Consider the following 26,171-nt stretch of genomic DNA (forward strand, 5'->3'; position numbering starts at 1 on the left):
TTTTTTTTAAAGACCCTGTCTCACTCTATTGCTCAGGCTGGAGTGAAATGGGGTGATCTTGGCTCACTGCAACATCTGCCTCTCGGGTTCAAGCGATTCTTGTGCCTCAGCCTCCTGAGTAGCTGGGACTACAGGTGTGCCACCATGCCCAGCTAATTGTTGTACTTTTTGTAGAGATGGGGTTTCACCATGTTGGCCAGGCTGGTCTCGAACTCCTGACCTCAAGTGATCTGCCCACCTCGGCCTCCCAAAATGCTGGGATAACAGGTGTGGGCCACCACACCCTGCCGTTGCTAGACTTTTGAGTTGGGGGAGACCTAAAAGAGACCCTGTCTCTTATCCTCTGTGTTCAGGGGATCTTTGTTTCAGAACCTCCCTCATTCCTGGTTGTCCTGGCATCTTGCTTATGGATTGGGTAGGGTCCAGCGGCCTGAATTGGTAAGGATATAGTGGCTATAATATATAGCCTATTATATATAATGACAAAGCTAAGTGGTAATGATAAGGCCAAGTGTTCACAGTGTGCCAGGCACTTGGCTAAACACCCCTTATAAAGCCTTTCAATCACCCTATGAGAAAGAGGTACTATTATTATCTCCATTTCAAAGATGAGGAAACTGAGGCAGAGAGGTTGTCACTTGTGTCTGGATAAATGGCCAGTATGTTGTGGAATAGGGATCTGAACACAGGCGGTCTGACATCAGAGACTGAACTCTTAACCACCACTCTTAGAAACATGACCTCCAGAAACCAATGGTGTTTTAAAAAAATTCCTTTTAAAATTGAATTCTGTTTACTCTGAGAGTCACTTATATTTGAAATAGAGTTTTCCCTGTAAAGGGATGCTTTGGTATTCCCTTCTCTCAACTGACATTTTTTTTGCATTCATAACACGTGTGAGAACTGTGAGTTCTTCCATTTGACATTTTTTTAAATGCCCTTGGGGAGAAGAAAAAGAAGTTCTTTTTTTACCTCCTGTTTGTTGGCTTCCTTCTGGGAAGAATCCTGGGCTGTTGCCGGGACCCTCCCTCTCCAGAAGCTCATGCCCCTAGGGCCTGATGTCAGTCCCCCCAGAGTGGGACATCACCCAACAGGAGCCGCTCTGTCCTTCAGGACCACATGGGCACAGCATTTGGCTCCCTGAAGTGACTAAACGTGCTACTGAGGAATGTTTTTTGTATTTATTTGTTTTGTTAAATTGCATTGGTGTTTGGACTTTGAATAGCTTTCTCTGCTTCCCTGACTGCTCTCCAGTCAGGATTACTAGTTTTCATAACTTTGTTTTTCCAGAATCATCCAGCTTTGGTAAGATAATAATGAAAAAAACAACAAAAAAAAACCCACTCTATTTTAGTTAGTAAAGACTAACTCTGCTATCCAATCACATTGTTTGTTGTCTGAAGCTGTGTTGTCACAGTGAGAGAGGGAAAGGAACTGAGTGAAGACACCATGTGGTGTCCGGAGGTATTTGACCTCACCATTGGCCCTAGGCACCCCCCTCAGATGTAGTCCAGCAGGTTACACAAGTTCAAAAATGATGTTTTCTTCACAGAAGCTTTAAAAATAAATAGAGTTTGAAAAGGAAGAGTCAAGTTCTAGGTTAGGATGAGTCAGTGTGAGATTTTTGACCCTTTGGCTCACAATACTTCCAAGGCAACTTAATAAGCTGACCATTCTTGTTTGTGCAGTGAAAAACTAATTTCAGTTGAATGCTTAGAAGATGCTAATTAATTATCCTTTCTGATGTTCTCTGCATACTTCTAAACTGGCAAATGTTTATTTTCCTCACTGGTTGTCAATGATCAATCACCAATATTTAACTTGCAAACTTCAAATGACAAACAGTAAAGATATTTCATTTGCATTTCAAGGAAGTTTTAAAAATTTTCAAATGAAAATGAAAAGGTTTGTAGAGTGATTATAAGATAGAAATGCACTTTTGTAGAGGTACTGTTTAAATAGAAAACATGTTTTCAGATAACAAATAGAGAGTCTCTCTTTTATTTTTCCACTAAGTTATGATGTTCTACTAAAATATATATATTATATATATATATATATATATTTTTTTTTTGAGACGGAATCTCGCTCTGTTGCCCAGGCTGGAGTGCATCTCAGCTCACTGCAAACTCTGCCTCCTGGGTTCACTACAGTCTCCTGCCTCAGCCTCCCAAGTAGCTGGGGCTACAGGTGCCCGCCACCACGCCCGGCTAATTTTTTGTGTTTTTTAGTAGAGACGGGGTTTCACCATGTTAGCCAGGATGGTCTCGATCTCCTGACCTCATGATCCACCTGCCTCAGCCTCCCAAAATGCTGGGATTACAGGTGTGAGCCACCACGCCTGGCCTCTTGAAATATATTTTAAATGATAACAAAAGCATATATGGACAATAATTATCTTTCTTTCTTTGAGATGAAATCTTGCTGGGTAGCTCAGGCTGGAGTGCAGTGGCATGATCTCAGCTCACTGGTATCTCTGCCTCCTGGGTTGAAGAAATTCACCTGCCTCAGCCTCTCAAGTAGCTGGGACTACAAGCGCTTGCCACCACACCTGGCTAATTTTTGTATTTTTGGTAGAGATGGTGTTTCGCCATATTGTCCAGGCTGTTCTTGAACTCTTGGCCTCAGGTGATCTGCCCACCTTGGCCTCCCAAAGTGCTGGGATTACAGGTGTGAGCCACTGTGCCTGGCCAGTTATCTATATTTTTATAGTTTTAAACTGACTTGTAAAATGAAAGCAACGACTACAAGAAAAAACTTTTACCAGCTCAGACCCTCTATTCCACCCTTCCTGATAGTTTTCACTCTTCCCTTTCTCCACCCAATTTTTGGCATATTTGAGACTGGTAAACCTGGAGGCTCTAACACTTTTTAAGAATGGTTTGGTGACTCTTGGCTGGGAAGGATGTGGATTGATGGAATGTTTGTCCAGATCTCTGCAGTCTGGGGATCTGTCCCACATCTCCCTGGATCAGTTTGACAGTTGAGGCTTTTAGGCAGACCACCATGGGCAGCTCTGATACGGATACGTGCACATTGAATTGCTCTGAGGTATCTGTGGGAACGAGGTGGCTGCCTGTCTCCAAAGCTACCATCAAATCATACAATGAACTGATCTCAACTGGACACTTCTAAATTCAGGCCATAGTTAACTGTCTGTTGAGTCCCTAGATGATCACAATAACTAGCTTTCTTTTATCATTTTTCCTGATTATAAGAGTAGTACATGCTCACTGTAAACTAAAATTAAGTCATGAAAGAGATTCCCTGTGGTTCCCACCAATGTGTCTCCTCAGCCCTATCCCAAGAATTTTTATTGGCAGTTTGGTGACACTTTGGATTTTTCTATGTATTTAAGAAAATATGTAAAGATATTTAATTATTACTTTACAAAAGTGATCATACTTTATTATTTGGACAATACATTTTAAAAATAAGGCCAGATGCGATGGCTCACACTTGTAATCCCAGCACTTTGGGAGACTGAGGCAGGCAGATCGCTTGAGGTCAGCATTCAAGAGCAGCCTGACCAACATGGCGAAACCCCATCTCCACTAAAAATACAAAAATTAGCTGAGCGTGATGGCATGCGCTTGTAATCCCAGCTACTCGGGAGGATGAGGCCGGAGAATCACTTGAACTGGGGAGGCAGAGGTTGCAGTGGGCCAAGATCGTGCCACTGAACTCCAGCCTGGGCAGCAAGAGCGAGAGTCTGGCTGAAAAAAAACCCAAAATAACAACAACAAAAAACCTCACTGTAACACAGAAACAAAGATTTGAAGAAAGATCAGTATTTCTATTCAAGTTCCCATTTAGATTTCTCTGTCCCAGTCAGTTAAAAAGGGATTCCCTTTTTGTAAACAGTATTAAGTTGCAAACCCCTAAATGGGTAAATTTATCCGCAGCAAATTGATTTTCAAACAAAATTCTACACACAGAAGTCTTGAGAGTAGAGGGACCCATCCAAAATCCTGTGTGTACTAATTGGAGTTTTTGAAACAATTGTCCCCTTCACAAAGCACACACGTTTTGGTAATCATTTCACTTTGTAGCAAATATTCTTAAACTCTAGCCCTGCGTTTTGCCAGTACACCTGGCTAGAAAAAAGCATTGTTTGCTGAAAACAAATGTTGGGGAGTTATTAGTTATAATGGCCAATAGTAGGATTCATTGGAATGAAGGACCATATAGATTTGATGAGGACCTTATGGATGGTCTTATTACAAGGAACAGTGTCCTGGCCTAGAAGGTGATGCTCTTTCCCCGGATCTGAAAAGACTCTCAATGGCTTCTTTCTGGCACAGTGCTCGAGTATACTGCTGATGGGAATGCTAATGGGTACAGCCTTTCTCAAAAGCTTGTTGCCAGTATGTATCAAGGGTCTCCATACTTTTAGTCCAGTAGTCCTACTTTTAAAAATGTTGCTGGCTGGGCGTGGTGGCTCATGCCTATAATTCCAGCACTTTGGGAGGCTGAGGCAGGTAGATCTCTTGCGGTTGGGAGTTCGAAACCAGCCTGGCCAACATGGCAAAACCACATCTGTACTAAAAATACAAAACTTAGCTGGGCATGGTGGCAGGTACCTGTAATCCCAGCTACTCGGGAGGCTGAGGCAGGAGAATCATTTGAACCTGGGTAGGGGAAGTTGCAGTGAGCCAAGACTGCATCACTGCACTTCAGCCTGGCAGACAAAGCGAGACTTCATCTCAGGGAAAAAAAAAAAAAAAGTTACTAAAGGAAATCATCTGAAATGTAAAGACTATTTGTAAATATGTTCATTCTTGTGTTTTTCTTAATAGCAAAAATTTGGGTATGGCCTCAATGCCTATTAATTGGGGACTTGCTAAGTAAATTCTCTAGATATTGATATTATGTAGTCATTTACAATTATATTAATGAAAAAAATTAATGACATGGAAAAGTTTGTAATGTAACATTAAAGGAGAACATAGAATTAAAAAACTCTTTCTACACCAGGAACTCAACCATGGGAAAATTCTACACACACATGCGCACGTACACACAACTGGAAGGAAATATTCCAAAATACTAGTACTGACTATCTTGGATAATCAGTGAATTTATAGATGACTTCTGTTTTCCTCTTTATATTTCTATTTTACTGCATCTTCTAAATTTTCTACAATAAGAAAATACTTTCTCAATCAGAAATAAGGTACTTAAAACAAATGTATCACCTCTTTCTAGAGTGATTGAAGCCATTCATATATTTCTATTTCTCAGGGTTTTATATTACTTATCCTAGCATATATGGATGTGTGTATATGGTTTAGATATCAGTATTGTGTGTATGTTTATGGACATACACACAAACTTAGAAAAATGAGCAAAAGTCATGAAAAATAGTTTACAGAAAAAGATAAACAAATGGTCCTTCTATAATTATGAAAACATGTTCAACTTCCCTCATACAAGAGAACTTCCCTCATAATAAGAGAAATGCAAATGAAAGCTGCAGAGAGATTCCAGCTGTCACCCATTAGACAGCAGATATTCAAAAGCTTGACAAGGCTATAAGGAAAAGTGCCTCTCATACTGTGCTGGTTAGAGTGCAAAATTGCACAGTGCCTACAGAGAGAAATCTGGCAAAAATCTAACAAAACCACATATTAATTTTCCCTTTGACCTAGATATCTCCCTTCTGAAACTTTACCTTGAAGATACATCTAACAAATATGAAGCAACATACGTATGAGATTATTCACTGCAGCATTCCAGATAATAGCAAAATGTTATTTACAACCTAAATGCTTATCCATAGGAGATGAATGTACTAAACTAATACGACTGTGCAATGGAAAACAATAAAACTGTACAAAAATCAGGAAGATCTCCAAGAAGTCATCTTTAGAAGTGAGTTATAGGATATACTGTTAAGTAGGGGGGAAATTCTTTTTTTTTTTTTTTTGCAAAGAGAAGCACAGAAGCATAAACTAAAACTAATGAAAATGATTACTATAGGATGTGTATGAGGATGAAGAGGAAGGGATAAGAATGAGTAAGCCTTTTCAAAAATATTTTGACTTTTGAAATGTAAATATTTTACATATTATTAAAATATGTAATAATATTTTATTATTAAAATAAAATAAAACCCAGTAAAAAAATCTGAAAGCAAACAGAATCAAATGAACCTAATTTATATTGATAATATAAGCACACAGTAAAAAATTCAGATAAATTTTGAACAAAGTACTCCCTACATATGTTAAAAATTATTGTGGAAAAGTCTGTTGGGAAATCAGATATCTACACAGTCTCAAAGTATCACCCCAAAGATTGCTGGTTAATTACAAAGGGGAAAAGACATTTTTGCAGTAAATGTACTGGCAGACACCACCTTAACCAATTAAAAAAAAAAAAAAATCAAGCCTTTTTTTTATTGTGGTAAAATATATATGACATAAAATTTACCATTTTAACCATTTTTAAGTGTACAGTTCAGTGGTATCCAGTGCATTCCCGCTGTTGTACAACCATCACCGCCATCCATTTTCAGAACTCTTTCTTTTCCCAAGAAAGTTGGTACCCATTGCAAGTAGTCAAACTTTGCATCGCCTGGTAATGGAGTAACTGTGTGTGTTGTAAGAAAATGCAGTGGGAAGCACGCATCTGCTCTGGGCATTATTCCCAAAATGTTTAGCCTGAATCTAACAATGAAAAAACCAAAAGACAACTCCAGAATGCAGAGCATCTGACACAACTCGTGGTTTGGCCTCCAATAATATCAATGACATGAGAAACTTAAAAAAAAAAAAAAAAAGCCAGGAGGATTGTCTTGGATTAACGGAAACAAAGAGATGTGACAACCGAGTGAGTGCTATCAGGGTATTTTATTGGATCCTGGATTAAAACAAGATAACTGTTATAAAGCACATTTTGGGGACAGTCTGAGAAATTGGAATATGCACTAATATTACATAAAATTATTTTATGAATGTTAAATTTCTTGGGTAAAATGATGGAATTGTGGTTATGTGGAAAAATGTCTTCGTTCTTAGGAAAAACATACTTAGTGGTAAAATGTTATGATATCTAACTTTTTAAATGGTTCCTCAGATAAATGAATGATGAATAGACCATTGTACATATACACACACACACAAAAGGGAGAGGAAAAAAAGAAATTTAGTGAAATAAAAACTGGGGGAAGAGAAGGCAAAATAAAACATAATGACAATATTATTAAAAGAAGTATGGATGATTATTGTCATAGTTTTTATAAATATAGGCATTTTCAGTTTATTGTCTATGCTTTTACTCATTTTAGTCATAATATTAAAATATAAGCTAGATCATCAAATTACATGAAATCATTTCCTGAACTCTCCATCCCCTTTGGTTCTTATGTTTTAGCAAGAGGTTTACATAGGTCTTTAATTCAGGAGAGACAATTAAAATTAAACATGTCTTCAGAATTACACTTTATGGGATTTGAATACATTGTTCATTCAGAGCAGGTATTAGTTGTGAGATTTGGATCCTTAACTAAGACAATATGGAAAGATTTCTCAAAAGCATTTCTTTTTCTCTTTCTTTTTCTTTTTTTTGTTTTTTTTGAGACGGAGTCTCACTCTGTCACCCAGGCTGGAGTGCAGTGGCGCAATCTTGGCTCACTGCAACCTCCGCCTCCCGGGCCCAAGGGATTCTGCTGCCTCAGCCTCCTGAGTAGCTGAAATTCCAGGCATGCACCACCACGCCCAGCTAATTTTTGTATTTTTGGTAGAGACAGAGTTTCACCATGTTGGTCAGGCTGGTCTGAAACTTCTGACCTCGTGATCCACCCACCTCAGCCTCCCAAAGTGCTGGGATTACAGGTGTGAGCCACCAAGCCCAGCCTCAAAAGCATTTCTAATAGACTTCTGTCAACGCAGATCTACTACTACTGCTGCTGCTTCAGAGGATGACTTGACCCCTTTAAAAGCATTCTTGTACTTCAGAGCAAAGATGCACAACCGGAATAGGAAAGAAATCAACATTTGGTTGATACGAGAGACTAACTGAGAACATAGCACCTGAATCAACCTGAATCCTTGCGTTATCCTGTATTAAAATATCTTTTTCAGGAGGTGAAATTGACTGTGTGGATAAGGATGGCAACACTCCTCTCCATGTGGCTGCAAGATACGGTCATGAGCTTTTGATTAACACCTTAATAACCAGCGGAGCTGACACAGCCAAGTAGGTTACCGCAAAAATACGGTGGAATAATTGCCTCAAGTGGGAATACTGCCGAAAAGATTCTTCCATGCAGTAGATAGTTCCCATTTATCCAGGTTAAGGTGGATCTGTACCATTATACTAAATACAAATTACATTTTAAATAAATTAAGTGCCTTTTAATGACAGAGGCAAAGAAGAACCAATTTTATTTTTTGGCTTCACCCAAATGAGGTCTATTTCAGTGGTTTTGATTAAGGAAACTTGAACTTTATTCCCAACTTTTCTTTCTAATATTCTTCTGTCCTTCCCAGTGCTTAATATTAAACAGGAAAAGTAAAACATAACTGAGCCAATTCAAAATTTATTCAGAGTGCTTACTCAGCTTTTATGTTATAGAGTACAATTGAGTCAATCTGCTATATAGGGAAGGGGGAACCTGACTTCATTTTGAACTTCAATTCCACAAAAATACATAAAGCGTCTGTGCTGGGTGCTATGGGAGATTTCAGAAGATGTAAGTTACCTAGCTTCAAGGAGCTCATAATTTTGTTCAGGGCCCAAGACCCACTTAAGTCAAAGAACCATGCAAGATCATATATCATAAAGTTCTAAATGAAACAGACTTAAGTGGCAAATGTTTGGTGTAGACAATCTGTGTCACAGAATATAGACAGGGAGGAGAGAACTCAAAGGTGGCCAGTGTTTTCTGAAAAGGCTTCAAAGAGAAGATGAATTTTAGCTAGGCTTTAGGGGCTGAGAATTACCTGAGTACAGCTAAGGGTGGCAGCCATCCCAAGCAGGGAGGAAAGTGGGAACAAAAGAGGCAAAGACTCCACATCAGGGAAGAACTTGGCCTGACAGAGTAGAGAATGTGGTGATGCTATATGCCACCCAGGGGCAGGACCCAGGGTGGTCGGGAGTGCAGGCTTTGGTGGGTGCTCCCTTGACGCCAATCCAAGCTGCTTCCCTTGTGAGCAGTGTGACTTTAAGCCCCTTGCCTCATTGGAAAAATTGTAGTAATACTAGTACTTTTCTGTAGGTTTGTTATAAAGATTAAATGACTTAATTACTAGTAAAGCTCTTTGGTATCTGGTAAGATCTATATGAGTTCTATAAATACATCTGCTAAGGTTATTAAAAAGATAACCCATGTTAAAAGCTCTTTGAACAGTGCCTGGCACGTAGTCAGCTATCAATATATGTTAACTATTATTTTATTATTTAATAATAGGTAGTAGAACTAAATTAAAGAGGGCCTTCAATCCCTGAATAAAGAGTTTAGCCTTGATCACAGAGACTGTGTGTAACAATAACTGAATTTTTAGAAGAAAAACCATATGAGGGCAGTGTGTCTTAGGAATTTTGTTTTATTTGTCAATTTTGTGCAACACAGTTGAAAGTCTTATATGAGAATGAGCTAAAATTGAAATGGTCTGGGGAAAATGTAGTGGTATCATGAAATCAGATTCACAGAGGGCCAGGTATCCTGGACTTAAAATGAATTTTGTGAAGTACTCTGGTAGATTGGTAGGATATAATGATTTATCTTCATCAGTCCAATATTAAGTTGAACTGGGTTCCAAACACCTCCCAGTCTAGTAGTAGAGATAAGAACAAACACAAATGATTGTGTATTGTGAAGTTTGTTAAGATGGATGTTTGGCCCAGGCTGTGGGAACAGAGTGAGAGAGAGAGACACTAATTTTCTGGATCCCCCAGAAGAGACAACATTGTAACAAAAGGAAGGATATGTAGGAGTTTGCTAGTTGGACAGAATTATGGGGTAGAAAGAGAAATGGCAGCAAGGAAGAATATCCCAAGAAGAGGGAACAGTCGTTATAAAGACATAAACATGTGAACATGTTAAAAGCACATTTCTAAAGCTGGGTCATTGGATGTTTGGTGGGTGGAGTGGAAAGAAATAAAGTGGAAAGGCTGGAAGAGCCACATCTCAAAGGACTTTGCAAGTCCTGCTAAGGAATTAGATTCCATTCTGAGTCATTCGGAAGCTGTTAAAGAATTATAAGTGGGTGTAGAACAGGTTGTGTCTAATGATCCCATTTGTGTGTAAGAAAGATCACTCTGATAGCAGTCCAGACATACTGGAGGCGGTCCAGACATATTGGAGGCGGTCCAGACATATTGGAGGCAGTCCAGGCTAGAAACGCTTGGCAGCCTCTTGCAAATGTCCAGGAAAGAAAAGATGAGGTCTTGGGCTAAAGATGAGGCTGAGGGATGACAGAAGAGGAGAATGCTGACAAATAGTATTAGCAGTGGGATGTCTTTTTACAGAAGAGAGGGGAATCTGCTGTGAGCCAAAAGAACTTTTTAATTGGGATGTTGTAAGTTAAAATAAGCCTCTCAGTTTTGTGGAAAGAGCTCTACACTAAGATTCAGGATGCTCTTACCAGGTTCTGGAGTTCCCAACCGGATTGTGGATGTCCAAAGCTAGAGATTGCAATAAAAGCTCAGTGTTAAATAAGCAGAAAAAAAATTTAGGCACCAACTGATTTTACCTGTAATGTGTTAATATTTTCAGTGGTATTTTTTTCAGCTTTGGGTTACTTGGGAAATTTTAGTCAAACAATTATGAATGTCTGATTTTCTTCTAGACTTGAATCCATTTTAGGAATAAAAATAAGCTGGACCCAATAGTTACTTTAAATTTTTCCCTAAAAACCATTTAATTCAATATGATTAAAGTTTATTTCCTTGTAATTATTTTGCTTTCAATTTATAGAAACACAGACCATGTAGCAAAAATGCCTTAAAAATAGCATTGTTGTTCAAGTAGCCTTTTCTTCCATTGTCTCTGCTATGTCCTAGGGACACAGATAAGGGAAACATTGTCTAAGCCTCAAAGAGCCATGTCTGCTTTCTTTGTCACAACGAATCTGGGGATGCGACATGCTACCTTCAGTGACAATGGTTCCTTAGGGCAGTGATTGTATGTGTGTGTGTAAGTGCCTTGGTGTGTTTGTGTGGGGGGGAGAATGGAAACCACCCTAGGGCAAAATATCAAAATGAAGGGAAGAGTAATTGGAGAAGATTAAATTTGCTAAAAGCCTCTCAGAAAATCACTGTTCTCTGGGTTCCTTATAGAATTATTAAAGAGGAGAAAAATAGGCCTTTCATAAATAAGTGAAAAAACAAATAGCATTTGTGAAAAGAACCCATCTTCATTCATAAGCAATATAGCCAAACGTATTTAAATTAACTCTATATGACAAGTTTTATCATTATTACTTTCTTATGAATTTGTTTGAATCTAAAGTAAATGTCAGCCCTTGACTAGAATGTTCTTTGTTATTCTTTTTGCTTCTCTGAACTTTAAGTCAGAGTCACTTCCTATGGTTTGACTCAGTGCTCATGCAACTTTACATAGTGTCAAAGCCCTTTGGTTTATCTTCTTTAATTTTGTTAGTTTGGGGATTGTCTCCAGAATTTTAATTTGCCATTTGCTTACCAATTATGCATTCTTTTTCTGCCTCAACTGCAACAGAATTAGGGATATTATAGTTTATAGATAGCTGCCTCTGACATTCATTCATTCACTAAATATTGGTTGAGGGCCTAAGTGGTACCTACGATTCCAGGTTCTGGGATTATAGAGGTCCCTGCCCTTGAGGAATTTATAATCCCCTGGGAGCAAGATTTAAACAAGCAATACAATCATGCACGCTAAGTGTAATGCCAGAGCAATTGCTGGGTGCCACTGGGATGTGTGAAAACATATCTAAGATGTGGAACCCAGTCTCGCAAGACTAGAGAAGCAAGATGTAAAGGTTCACCAAGACTGAAGGATGACTAGCAGTTAGCTCCTAGTAGCAAGAGTCTTTAAATCCTCAGTATATACTTGTTTTTATTATAATGATACATAAATATGTATAAACGTAAACTAGATAAACTCCTTAGGCTTTTGGCACTAACAAATTAATATATTTAAAAATGACAAAATACATGCAAACAGAAACCAACACCATTCATGTTAACTGTACAATTTAGTAGTAGCAAGCATTATGAGTGCTTCCCTCTGGGCACTGCTCTGAAGGGTTACATTTAACTTTCACCATAACCTCATGGAGTAAGTGCTATGATTATTCCCATCTTAAATGGGAATGTGTAAATGAGGCACAGAGAGGTTCAGTTACCTGCTCAAGATCACAGAGCCAGTAAGGGGTAGAAATGGGACTCATCTTCGGTCTACTGGATCTGGACCCTCAGTTCCTGAGCACATGGCTTGGTGCCCCTACATAACAGATGATGTGATAGTTCACATTTTGCCAAAGTGAAATCACCATTTGTGATTATGGTCCTGGTGGCTGAGGTGCAGGCTCTTTAGAGTTCAGTGTACACTTCAAGAATGGAGGTTTTGCAGTGGCTTAACATGGTGGAACAGTGGACTTGGCATGCAGCACAGAACCCCTTATTCAAACTACTGCCAAATTTTGTTTATATGGAAGGCTCAGGTACTGCATTATCGTTGGCCTTCCCTAGGTTCAGTCCTGTCACTTGTCTATTGAGCCCATCTTTATTCTTTTCTCACTGGCCCATGCCAGTACTACACTAACACCAGTGTGATCCTCAGTACAAACATGGGCACTGAAATTAGGCAGAGGTATGTGGTAATAAAGGGCCACTCTGATGAGCCAAAAAAATGCTTTTATGCCAGTTGTTTTAGATTATCATGAAAAGGAAAAGACAGGTTAAAGATTCTCACCGAGAACTCTTGAGATCCCAAAGATATTTCCAGTGCTTCAGAGATGCACTGATTAATTGGAGAAATAATGGGAGAAGCAGGAGAGAAAGATAAGAGAATTTCAGGTAGAGGGACTGGTATGTGCAAAGGCCTGGGGGCAAGACAGAGCCTGGCACTTAGAGGAATGGAAGCAAGTTTATTGAGATTCTAGAATATGCAGATTAGACAACAGCCAGATAGAGAAGGGGCCTCTCGAGCCACTTTAGAGTGTTTAAACTTGATTCAAAAGGAACCACTGAAAACATCTGTTCATTGCAAATAACAAGGACCAGGTCTCATGGCTGTCACTTAAGGGTGCATAATAAATACTTGGAATTGCATAGATAAAATTCGTAAGAAATTGGTTTATTTAGTTGGACTGATCATTTGGGTAAAAAATCAAAATCATCCTATTCTAAATTTAGGAAATGTTTTTGTCTCACCCACTCAGTGAGCAAAGCTAAAACAATCCCGCTTTGCTGGGACACTTGTGAGGTAAGTATTATAAAGAATTTAGACACACAGAAAGATAACAGAAGTGTTAACTGATCATGATTCATTCTTGGCTTTTAAGGAATCATACACCTGATTTTAAGGAAGTACAACCTGATTACAACTTCAAAACTCATCTACTGCTGATTGCCAGTTAAGCTTATATGGATTGCAAGGGCAACAATCATACTAACATGTATGGTAAAGGATTTCCATGTGACTGATGCTCCATTTTAGCATTATATGAACATTATCTCAATGGATCCTTAACAGTTGCTCCATGATAGAGTCACTGTAATTATCTTATTTTCCTGAGGAGGGAACTATTATGCACTCACCAAAGATGAAGTAGATAGCAAGTGGCAAAATGAGGATTCAAAGCCCAAGTTTCTGACTCGGTCACTTTAATCATATGTTCTTTACCCACATGGCCTAAAGAAGAAGGCTCTAGAAAAGACTGGATGTAGGGAGGGCAGCCACGTCTCCCTGATGCCAGAGGGAAAACTTCAAAGACCCCAAATTCTAATCGTGTGAAGTCTCTTTCTTCACTTCTAATAGCTCTCTGGAAGACAGGCCTGCAGACCTCATTGATTCTGAAATAAGTGGGTAGGAGATGCCAACTAACAGCTAAATTAAAACTAGCTAATATAAATGTGTTCCATTAATTTAATGACTGGTCAAATAAATGTGGCAATTTAACTGGAATTGGTCTCCTCTTCCATGTAACTTATGCATTGTTAACTTTGGTGTGATTTGGCACCTTCATTCTTGATCTTCCTTGACGTATACCTGATGAAGTAAGAGTGATGCTTCTTAATTGGCTAAGACAGCCAAGTTCTAATTTTCCTGCTAAAGGTTTTATAATCTTTCCTTTGTGATCAGTCTTATTTTATAAAAATAAAGTAGTAATTTTATTTTGAAATACATAAATCATTTCTGAATTGATTCAGGGACACTGAATTCTGCTTTTCTTTTCTTTCCAATCTTGGCTTGAAACTTAGTTTTACTATTTGAACCATAGTTTCATATACAAGTGCAAATGCCAATAGTATTTGAGTCTACATGAATCTATTTTCAAGTCCTGCACTGAAATAGTAACTTTTTATTCACTGTGGAGTGAAAAATATATATCAAACGTAATTTTTACTAGACCGTTTAAATTAGAGTGGTTCTATCTCTCTCATCTTCTCAGGTTTGTAAGGAGCAGTGAAAAAAAATCAGGGAATGTAGAATGTGATGAATTATACAAAGATGGGTTTTAAGTGGCAAGATTGATTGGAAATATTGATAATGAGATTTATGGAATATATCAGATTGTTGCTGTTATACTGTCACTTATACTTTTTGTTTTTCCCAAGTGGTTTCTTATAGAGTTTGATGCTATTTCATCAAATTCATTTGCTTGTATTGTTTTACATAAAGATATATATGGAACTTTATAAACTATATTGTATATATATTATGTGTATATATATTTTTATTTATGGGTGTGTATGAACATATTTGTGTGTGTGTGTGTTTGTATGTATGCATTTAAAGAATGAGAAAGGCTCAAAGAAATCTTGAGAAATCCAGTCCTTGATTCCAGGCACATTCTTTCAGGAATGAAAATATTCTATCCATTTTCCTCTTCTAAATGTCCAGATATATTTAATCACATATTTTTGCCTTAAATTCCCAAAACAAATAAAACGATTAGGTAAAATCACATTAGCTTTAGCTTCCATTTAATAAGGAGGTTTTAAAACATGTTATGCATTAAAAAAAAAAAAAAGAATGTTTCTCTCGAATCAAGAGGGAACAATATAAATAATAGCATAAGTAGAAAAGCTTCTCTCCTATGCCCCAACTCCCTCTCCCCTTTCAGAGCATCAAGGTCATCACTGATGCAACTGCATTTCAGAATTTTTTTTGGTAAATGATGAGAGAGGCGATTACAAGCAGTTCTTCTCCACATGACGCTGCCTGGAAGACGAGCAAATTGCATCACTTGATGGATGCCAGCTATTATACACACTGGGCTGGAATCTCCATATAGGGAAAGGAAAACAAACAGAGGGAAGACTGAACAAAACCACCTTTAAATAGGAAGAAGCTATTATGGAAAGAGAAAACAGTGGCTAATTGCTGACAGAATTGAATTTTGCAAAACACTGAATACCATGAAATGTCTGTGAATGTGTATATCCACAGTCACACACACATCACCATAATAATTTTTGAGATGGTAAATAAAATGTATGTACCCAAAGCTTAACAAATTCAAATCATGTGTTTCTTTATGAAGCATGGAGTCTGAAAATGGGCCACTTTGTGCCAGAGAGGAGACTTAGGCATTTAATGCTGCAGGGTGTAAACAGATATAGTCCCATACTTGCTGGTATTAAGTAGAAGGTTTTAAAAAGCTGAAATGTATTATTTGATTAAAATGAGGTGTTATGAGAAGTAGTCACTAACATTATAGATGCTTATAAGTACACAGGAGCCACCTGGTGATGCTGTTTGTTATGAACCGCAATTCAGCACATGGCTTTGGGTCCTTGTTGAAGAAGATGTAGTAGGGAAGAGGAGGAGGATTTAATCCCGAAGGCAAAAAGTGCTGCCATCAGAAGGCTTCCTGTGCCTTAAGAGGTCATCCTGGGGACTGTGTCTTAGTGGGGGTCGGTCTATAAAGTCCTTTTCTAGATTCTCTCTTTAATACTACTAGGTTTATGAAATATAAGCAAAGTAATGTTTGTTACCCCCAATTGTGTTTTTGTGACTGGTATTGTGATGTGGGTTAACGTGCAACATAAAAATTTATTAGGAAGATGAAGTTTGGTCAGCAAAAGGCAAACATTAGTTTTTATTCTCATCCAAAACTTTATTCTCAACAATGTAGCCATGATTAACTCCTAGCAAAGTGCTTGAGACATAATACAACAATAATATTTGTTTATCAAATCAAGACATAAAACAAGGGCCGAGCGTGGTGGCTCATGCTTGTAATCATAGCACTTTGGGAGGCTAAGGTAGGTGGATTGCTTGAGCCCAGGAGTTCGAGACCAGCCTGGACAACACGGCAAAACCCTGTCTCTACAAAATACACCAAAAAATTAGGTGGGTATAGTGATGTGCGCCTGTGGTGGTCCGAGCTATTTAGGAGGCTGATGTGAGAGGATCACCTGAGCCCAGGGAGGTCAAAGCTGTAGTGAGCTGTGATTACACTGAAGCAGGATATTTCCCTGACCACTTTGTGGTACTTGTGACAGGGGCACCTTGTTTACTCAGCCTGCCATTCTCAACTCCTCGCTGGAAGGAATCCGTGAGCGAATGAGCGTAGAAACTGGAGTGAATGAGTGCTGGAACCGGGTGGCTGCTTTGGCACTGGCAGGAGTGAATTCTGTGCACGCCCTGCAGCGGCATCCAGGCGGGGGTGCCTGCAACTCTCAAAGCCCCCTGAGGGCATGTTACAGTGCTCTTTGAACTCTGCCGTCCATAGTTGGGTTAAGTGTTAACAGCTCAGTGGGTCCTTTGCCTTTTTGCATGAGGCAGCTGCCCTCCCCCAGTGAGGGCAAAGGGCCAGTGTGACAGCCTTTTATATCTGCACTTGTGGCTCCTGAGTTCTTGTTTGGCATCCAGGAAAAATGAGGTCTCACGAACAAATTGAAGGATGGTAAATGCAGGGGATTGTATTGCCAATTGAAAGTGACTCTCAGTGGGAAGGGGAGCTGAAAAGGGGATGGGATGGGTAGATAATCCCCTGAAGTCCAGCTGTCTCTGGCCAGATTGTCCTCTGAAGTTATGCCATCAAGCTGTCTCTCTGAAATCAAGCTGCTTCTCTCTGACATTCAGCCATAGTCCTGTCTACTAGCTGAGTCTGGGGTTTTTTGTTTTTTGTTTTTTTGAGACGGAGTCTGGCTCTGTCGCCCAGGCTGGAGTGCAGTGGCCGGATCTCAGCTCACTGCAAGCTCCGCCTCCCGGGCTTACGCCATTCTCCTGCCTCAGCCTCCGGAGTAGCTGAGACTACAGGCGCCCGCCACGTCGCCTGGCTAGTTTTTTGTATTTTTTTTTAGTGGAGACGGGGTTTCAACGTGTTAGCCAGGATGGTCTCGATCTCCTGGCCTCGTGATCCACCCATCTCGGCCTCCCAAAGTGCTGGGATTACAGGCTTGAGCCACCGCGCCCAGCCGAGTCTGGGGTTTTTATAGACACAGGATTTGGCGGAGGAGGGCCATGGGTGGTTTAGGAAAAGGCAACATTTGAGTGGGAAAACAGGAATATAAGTTCTCACTTTGGGGCACAGTTTCAGGCTTTTCAGCTTGAGGGTGGGGTTTTGCTCAGAACCTGCCCTTTTCTGCCTAGAATTTCTCTGCCCCCTGCCTCTATCATTGTATCAGCACCACTGCACTCCAACCTGGGTGACAGAGTGAGACTCTGTCTCAAAAAAAAAAAAAAAAAAAGTAAAAGAAAAAAAAGAAAGAAACAGGTTGCTTTTCAAACTTGAGTTTGTTTTGCTCAGTATTGTTATCTCCAGCCCTTAGCATAGTCTATGATGCTTAGAAAGTGTTGAATAGATGAATGAGAGAATGAGACATATAATTGCCAAGCTGAAAGAAAATGAGAGGGAAATTAATTTTAAATTTAAAGAGTCATGCTTTATGTGAAACAGATTTTTTAAAAATATACATTCCTGGCCGGGCGCGGTGGCTCAAGCCTGTAATCCCAGCACTTCGGGAGGCCGAGACGGGTGGATGACGAGGTCAGGAGATGGAGACCATCCTGGCGAACACGGTGAAACCCCGTCTCTACTAAAAAATACAAAAAACTAGCCGGGCGAGATGGCGGGCGCCTGTAGTCCCAGCTACTCGGGAGGCTGAGGCAGGAGAATGGCGGGAACCTGGGAGGCAGAGCTTGCAGTGAGCCGAGATCCGGCCACTGCACTCCAGCCCGGGCGACAGAGCGAGACTCCGTCTCAAAAATAAAAAAATAAAAAAATAAAAAATATGCATTCCTATGGTAATGGGCTTTTAATTATGGTTTTGATTCAGGCATTTATTATTTTAAGATAGAAACTGGTTGCATAATTATTTATTGAATGGAAGAATTACCGAATTATTTCAGCCAAGACTCCCTACACAAGGTGTTGTTAATTTTCATCAGAGAATCTAGAAAGGTAATTGTCCTTCCGCACTTATCTTGAGATCTGTTGCCGTGAGCTCCTCTGTTTTCTTACTCCTCAGGTGTGGAATCCATAGCATGTTCCCTTTACATTTAGCTGCCCTAAATGCTCACTCTGACTGCTGCAGAAAGTTGTTATCATCAGGTAAGTAAATCCATTAGCAGAGATGAGGCTTAATGTGTACTGTACATGAGTCAATGGCTTCAGGTGTCTGGTCAGAGTGAGTGGCTGCCTGTGCTTCATGTCATTACCTGACTTGTCAGGATGAGTTGTGTTCCTCAGCTAACTGCATGTGACAGCTCCCAACAATCCTTGGTGTTAAAGCTGTTTGAATGTCATTATTCCTGCCCCAGAATGAGAGTCTTGCCTGTTTTTCAAGTTAAAGCTTGGGCGTTCTAGGGTGAAAAGACGCAGGGATGGCCAGAGTTTATAGAAAAGTTACGTCACAGAAGAAGGAAAAGTCTTTGAGGTTTAAAATGATGGATTAGCATTTAATATTTTTCAACAAAGGAAAAAGGCTAAATACCCTACATCTGGTGGTAGAAAACGTTATGTTACTTTCCCACTCCCTGGGCATTGAAAAATCACTATGGCTGATTTCTTCCAACTAGGTTTAATTTCGATTTTTTAAATATGAGACTGTTAGGAGCCAAGAGATTGTTTCTGGTTTGGAGCTTTGCTAATCTTTCTTATCACTACCTCTGCCAACTGTCATATATTAAGAAATTCCTGGGCTTTCAAAAGTGGTAGAGGTCTGCAAGGCAAAGATTGTTTATGAATTAATTCATCAGATATCCCAGAGGCATTTTTTTTCCTTTAAATACTTTACCTATGGTTGATTCTGCTTTCGCTGCTGTTGGCATGTTTAAAAAATAATCCCTGCATGCAAGCATGTTTCCGAACTCTTAAACCAACTTAAAGGTTGAAATATACTTCAGAAAATGTCTATTCCAGCATGCTAAGATTATTCCTTTGCCTCCATGTTTTGTCCATGAGTTCTCTCTGCCTGTCGATTGCCCTACTTATCTCAAATTGGTTTCATAAATTTCTGTCCTGGGATTAAAAAATGGGGCTGTGGTTCACCCAGGGCTGAATGTTAAAATAAATCCTTCTTGACTGCACGGTTCTTCCTATAAAATTGACAAGCTTGAGCAGTTACCATTCGTTTCCATGACAACCTCTTTCTGACTACAACTGCTTGCATTCTGGTTTTTCTACTAACTGATTTTTCTGTCTCTGCAATGTTTCTTGTGGTTTAACTAGGACAAAAGTATAGCATAGTATCCTTGTTTAGTAATGAGCACGTGCTGTCTGCAGGCTTTGAAATAGACACCCCAGATAAATTTGGAAGAACATGCCTTCATGCTGCTGCTGCAGGAGGGTGAGTAGTTAGCAATTCTAGTTAATTTATGACTTAATTACTAATTCATCTTTATTGACTTAAGTTGTCTGTGAATCAAAGGCAATTTCCTTAGTAAAATAAGTAAGAATTATTTCTACCGATGATCAAATATCTCTATGTTATATTTCCCCACATCACGTGCATTTTGTTTCACCAAAGAAAAATTATTAGCCCATCTCAAATAACAAATAGTTTTTTTTTGTTTTCTTCTTTCTCTTTTCTTTCTTTTCTTTTTTTAAATTATAGATTTTCAGGCTGTAGAATACATATCTGTTACTCCATATACCAAAAGAAAATAATTGAAATTTGTTCCTAGGTTTTTCCTCTTTTGTTGCTGGTATTTGGGTGATAATCAAAAGAATCAAGGATTAAATTAATTTATGTTCATTTATAGACATTTTTTCATTATTTCAAATATCATTTTTAGTCTTTTAATGTTTAAATGTGAACATAGGTCAAGAAAACCCAAAAGACAGGCAATCCTTACTTTTTTTTAAGTTGTAAAGAGAATTTTTCATCAGCTACTTTCTTTTCACATACCAGTGGTAAGACTGAAACTCTGATCAATATGTTATTGATATATGTGACCACACATTGACTAAACATGGCATCTCTTGGATAACCTTGTTTGGGGAAGATGTTGGTTCTTAATCCGGTTCCTGGTCCTTAAGGAACAGCAGTGCTTCTCCATTTGTCATTTGTCTATTACCAAAGGCATTACCTATTTATCAGAGGTGGATAAATGGTGACACTTTAGGGCTCCTTATTTACATGCGTCCCTTCTGAATTCTTATAACTAGATTTATATTCATAATTTTGTATTATTTTTTAAAAAGACCCCTTCCCCCACCTCAGCCCCCACATTGTATGAGCTTCATGAGCCACACAAGTTGGATCTGCCACCGCCTTTGATCCTTTGGCAGCATTCAGTAAGAGACAGGTGCTGTATATCAGCTGGGGTGCTATACCAACACATACTTATCTTAAAAAGTTCTTATATGTTATGATTGAAAGAGCTGTTTCTCTGAGAAGGTGGCTATAAAGGGTGGGTGTAGGATGAGGAGAGCCCTACTCAGGTTTATCATTGAGATGATTTTTCTTATTTAAATTATAGTAATAATTCCAGGCCACTTCTAGCATCCTAAGGTTAGAACAATGATGGACAATTGTCTCTTTTTATGCTCACGTTTAGAAAATATCAGACTTGTACAGAAAGCGACAACATACAATTCCAGATTCATGTCTGAAATTCTATTAGAATTACTATTTAGCTACATGCCCTTTAATAGGAAAAATCACTTTGATGGGTCCTTTTCTCTCTACTAAATACGATTTATTGCTTCTGCAAATGATAAAGAAACTATGGAAGATCACTGTGCTCCATGACATCATTTTCAGCCTTGGTTCTGCACATTTATTTGCGTAAATTACAAAGACAGGGAAATACAGTTGTTTTATTTTCCATTAAGGAGTATCTGGGTTGAAAGTAGTTATCATGGTGAATTCATTTTGCTGTGATAGAAGGTAACGCCCATCCACTCTGGCTCATTGTTTAAAGGTGACATGAAATTATTATAGGTTTAAGTGGTTGTTTCACAAACTCTTGATGGTTTTGAAAAATAATTTTAGTATAAATGATGAAACCATCGCCGGAGGGTTTAATCATGTAATAATCATTAAATTTCTTAGTCATGGAATTGAAAATGTTCCACCAAGCTCTTTAATCTATTGATTCATTAGCTTTGAAAAAGGAATCATAGAAACTTTAGATCCTTACAATATGTCATTACTTTAATATGTTCAGGTTTTTATTAGCCGAATTTAGACCGGGAGCTATCTTTTCATCTTGTCCTGCACTCTGCAGAAAATAGCTCTTGCTGAAGATAGGCCAGTAATTGATCTCTTCCGTCTTAATGATGTTTTCCCTGTCTTTCTAGTAATGTGGAATGTATAAAACTCTTGCAAAGCAGCGGAGCAGATTTCCATAAAAAGGACAAGTGTGGGAGGTATGTAATCAGAGAGTTCTGCTTCAAGTGCTTAAATAACAGGAAGTAGGAGTGGTCTATCTGGTAATCAAGTGGTGTTGAAATGGTAAACTGGGAAGTTAGCTGGGGGGATTCCATCCTCCTCTGAAGGAAGTCTTTTCTTATAGAGGTTGCCAACAAAGCAAATAACAAGCCACAAAGAAAGCATCTCCACTCACAGCTGCTGTTTAGATGTGCCAATTGTCTCTTTTTTTTTTTTTTTTCAGTTAAAAGACAAAACAAAACTCCTACATGGATATAGTTTGGAAAATTCTGTTTCTAGCAGAGTGGAATACATAAGTCCTAGTCATAAGATCTGGAATATTTTATTATATGTATTGAACATTTCATCTTGGGATGAATTTTCAGCCATGTTTAAAACATTAAGTACACATGTTTAAAACATTAAGTGCACACACACCACCAATGGGTCATAGAACTCTTCTTACCTTAATGGTCCTTTATATAAGTAAATGATGCCATGATGCTAGCTGGTACGTGGATATATATTTTTCATGTATATATATAATTTTTTTCTCCCATTGCATCTCTTTACCCTTCCTTTCTACACGTACCCTCCTTCTCTGGGGTTGCCACAAATTTCTCCTCTTACCAACTTGTCTAAGGCAACTCCTACCCGCCCTTTCAGATTCGTGTCAGTGACGCCTCCTTGTGCACCAATGGGCATGCCCCTCTTCTCTGCTCCTCTAGCACCCTAATCCTTCATGACTGCAAAGTACCTCACACTGTTCTTGTGGACTCTGACTCCTTGTCTCTCTCCCTGTTACGGGAAAGGGCTCCCCATCCAGACCCCAAGAGAGGGTTCTTGGATCTTGCGCAAGCAAGAAAGAATTCAGGGCGAGTCCATAGAGTAAAGTGAAAGCAAGTTTATTAAGAAAGTAAAGAAATAAAAGAATGGCTACTCATAGACAGAGTAGCTCCAAGGGCTGCTGGTGGCCCATTTTTATAGTTATTTCTTGATTATATGCTAAACAAGGGGTGGATTATTCATGCCTCCCCTTTTTAGACCATATAGGGTAATTTCCTGATGTTGCCATGGCATTTGTAAACTGTCATGTCACTGGTGAGAGTGTAGCAGTGAGGACCACCAGAGGTCACTCCTGTTGCCATCTTGATTTTGGTGGGTTTTGACCGGCTTCTTTACTGCAACCTGTTTCATCAGCAAGGTCTTTATGACCTGTATCTTGTGCTGATCTCCTGTCTTATCTTATGACTTAGAATGCCTAAGCATCTGGGAATGCAGCCCAGTAGGTCTCAGCCTCATCTTACCCAGCCCTTATTCAAGATGGAGTTGCTGTGGTTCACATGTCTCTGACATCCCCACCTGACTGTGAGCCTCCTCAGGACAAGAACTGTGTATCATTTTCTCTCTATCTTTGGGCCCTGTCGTGAGGTTCTTACCTAGTAATTTTCAGTCTAATTAAAACATATGCAATCCAATATGTAAAATATTTAAAATTTCTTTCTCTTCAACTAAAGATGAGAAAAATCAATTAGTGAGAGAGCCCATAAATTGACTATAAAATATGAAAGAGTTATACTTGAAAATTGGTCATTTGTTTATTATTCTTTGACTATCAGCTGGTCATACCAGAAAAACTGCTGCACAATTGAGAGTTAAAAATAAGTAACGTACAGCAAATTACTTTGTATTTCTGTAGTCTTGCCCTTTACAAGGTGCTTGTGTTTTCTGATACTAACTCTATGAGGTATGTGGGGATGCTGTTACCCCTTTTAGTAGATGAGAAAGCTGAGCCCAAATAAACTAAATGATTTATACGTGTACACAGAATTTTAGACCTAGCAGGACCTTAGAGTGTTTACATTTGGGCTCTGTCATGAGATTGTTACCTGATAATTTTCAGTCTAATTAAAACATGTGCAATCCAATAGCTAAAGTATTTAAAATTTCTTTTTTTTGAACTAAAGAGGAGAAAAATCAACTAGTAAGAGAGAAACTAAATGATCTGCACATATACACAGAATTTTAGACCTAGAAGGACCTTAGGTAGGGCACAGTAGCTCAAAAGTTCTTATTGAAATAAGGGTAAAGAAGAAAAGATCCAGAGAGGGGATGTGATTTGAGCCAGCTTGCACATCTGCCAATGCCAGAACCCAGGGCTTCTGATTCAGATTTGGATTCTGCATTGTTCTTCCCATTAACCAACATCCCTACCCTCAAGGAGCTTGCAGTTCAGTGGGGAGGATGAGACAATACACCAGTGCTAAAATCAAGGCAGTATGTGATGAGGACTCAAGAGAGACCCAGAGAGTAGCTAAGCCATCTCAGACAAAATAAAGAGAACTAGCCCCTGGAACAAGATGATGAGTGGGGTTTTAATGGGTGGAAGTGATTCATGAATTCCTGGGGGTAAACCAACCTGGACAAAGGTTGGGGGGAAGTGTGAACATGATCCAGAAAGCCTCAAATCATCCGCTTTGGTTATCCTAATGGGTACATCTAGGGGAGAGAGATACCCCATCAGAGGAGATTGGGACCAGTTTTGGAAGGTCTTCAATTCTAGGCTGAGGAATCAAGTCTTTGGTTAGTAGAGAGAACCAAAGGTTTTAGAACATGATTGTTATATGTGGGTATTGCACCTTAAAAAAAATTCTTCATTTATACTAACTAGAAATTATGGACACTTGATTAGAGCTAAGGAAGCCAATAGGATGGGCTGGCAATGGTCCAAAAAAGCAATAACATAGACCTGAACTAGGATAGGCTCTAAGAAGGAAAAGAAAGGACAGATCCTGGCTGGGCGCGGTGGCTCAAGCCTGTAATCCCAGCACTTTGGGAGGCCGAGACGGGCGGATCACGAGGTCAGGAGATCAAGACCATACTGGCTAACACGGTGAAACCCCGTCTCTACTAAAAATACAAAAACTAGCCCGGTGAGGTGGCGGGCACCTGTAGTCCTAGCTACTCGGGAGGCTGAGGCAGGAGAATGGCATAAACCCGGGAGGCGGAGCTTGCAGTGAGCTGAGATCCGGCCACTGCACTCCAGTCCGGGCGACAGAGCGAGACTCCGCCTCAAAAAAAAAAACAACAACAAAAAAAGAAAGGACAGATTCATGGTAGATGGCCTGTTTGAAGCCACTGTCTTTATAGCCTCACTTCCAGTTTATACAGGTTAAGCACCCCTCATCTGAAAATCCAAATTCTGAAATGCTCCAAAATCTGAAACGTTTGGGGCACTGACATAATGTTCGAAGGAAATGCTCATTGGAACATTTTGAATTTTGGATTTTTGAATAAAAGATGCTCAACCATCCAAAACACTTCTAGTTCCAAGCATTTCAGATAAGGGATACCTAACTTATATAGTTAAAGGAAGACATGACTTTGATCTCCACACACCGTGAGAGTCTAAGAGCTTTCCACGCCCCTGGGCATACTGCTGCCCGTGCTAGTGCCAACAACGGGCCTATTTTCCAGACTGAATGAAGTAATAAATTGCTGTTTGTTTTTCAGGACCCCTTTGCACTATGCAGCTGCGAATTGTCATTTCCACTGTATTGAGACATTAGTGACCACAGGGGCCAACGTTAATGAAACAGATGACTGGGGACGCACAGCTTTGCATTATGCCGCTGCATCAGACATGGATAGAAAGTAAAAACAAACTTGCTCATGCTTCCTCTGGGAACAGGGTTGGGGAGTGGTGGGGAAGGATTGCTAAGTTTTCTTCATACCACCTCATGGAAAAAGAGTTAAACTAACCCAAAAGAGTTAGATTTGCTTCATTCCAAACCTGGGCTTTCCTGTTCTGGTCAATTTATGTTTGATTATTACATGTCACTGCACAATTACTTCTCTGTTCTTTGGGTTGAATCCCAAGTGTAGCTGTCAAGCTCAGGTTTATGGTTCATTCAAAATCTGTTGTAATTTATTTTGACATATACCATAGTTTTCATCATCACCACTTAAATGCTTCATTTGCTATAAAACTTACATTTGCTAATATATATGTCATATGTCAAAAACATCCACCCATGCCTAATCCCAACAGCCTTTAAATTCAGCGTCAATACATGTAAACTAGGCACCATTGCTCCAAACCTGGGCATGAATGCTCTTTCAGGAGCTAGAGGAGAGGAAGTTGGTTGCTCAGGGCATGTTTGGATTCTAGGTGGGTAGGAATGGAA

General features: G+C 39.3%; 1 protein-coding gene across 10 annotated transcripts in view; it reads left to right on the forward strand.

Moving 5' to 3' along the window:
- ANKRD44 (ankyrin repeat domain 44) overlaps positions 1–26,171 on the forward strand; it is a 362,557-nt gene that overhangs the window by 207,126 nt on the left and 129,260 nt on the right. For 6 of the 10 annotated variants that reach the window (XM_033230774.1, XM_033230771.1, XM_033230773.1 and 3 more), the window contains exons 10-14: positions 8,088–8,202; positions 18,637–18,719; positions 19,839–19,956; positions 21,915–21,983; positions 25,498–25,638. In XM_033230774.1, the coding sequence (XP_033086665.1) occupies positions 8,088–8,202; positions 18,637–18,719; positions 19,839–19,956; positions 21,915–21,983; positions 25,498–25,638 (526 nt within the window). The remainder of the gene's footprint in view (positions 1–8,087; positions 8,203–18,636; positions 18,720–19,838; positions 19,957–21,914; positions 21,984–25,497; positions 25,639–26,171) is intronic. The other 4 variants (XM_033230769.1, XM_033230776.1, XM_033230772.1 and 1 more) reach the window with 1 other exon arrangement.

This window comes from Trachypithecus francoisi, unplaced genomic scaffold, assembly GCF_009764315.1.
Source record: "Trachypithecus francoisi isolate TF-2019V2 unplaced genomic scaffold, Tfra_2.0 Lachesis_group13, whole genome shotgun sequence".
NCBI classification, from domain to species: domain Eukaryota; kingdom Metazoa; phylum Chordata; class Mammalia; order Primates; family Cercopithecidae; genus Trachypithecus; species Trachypithecus francoisi.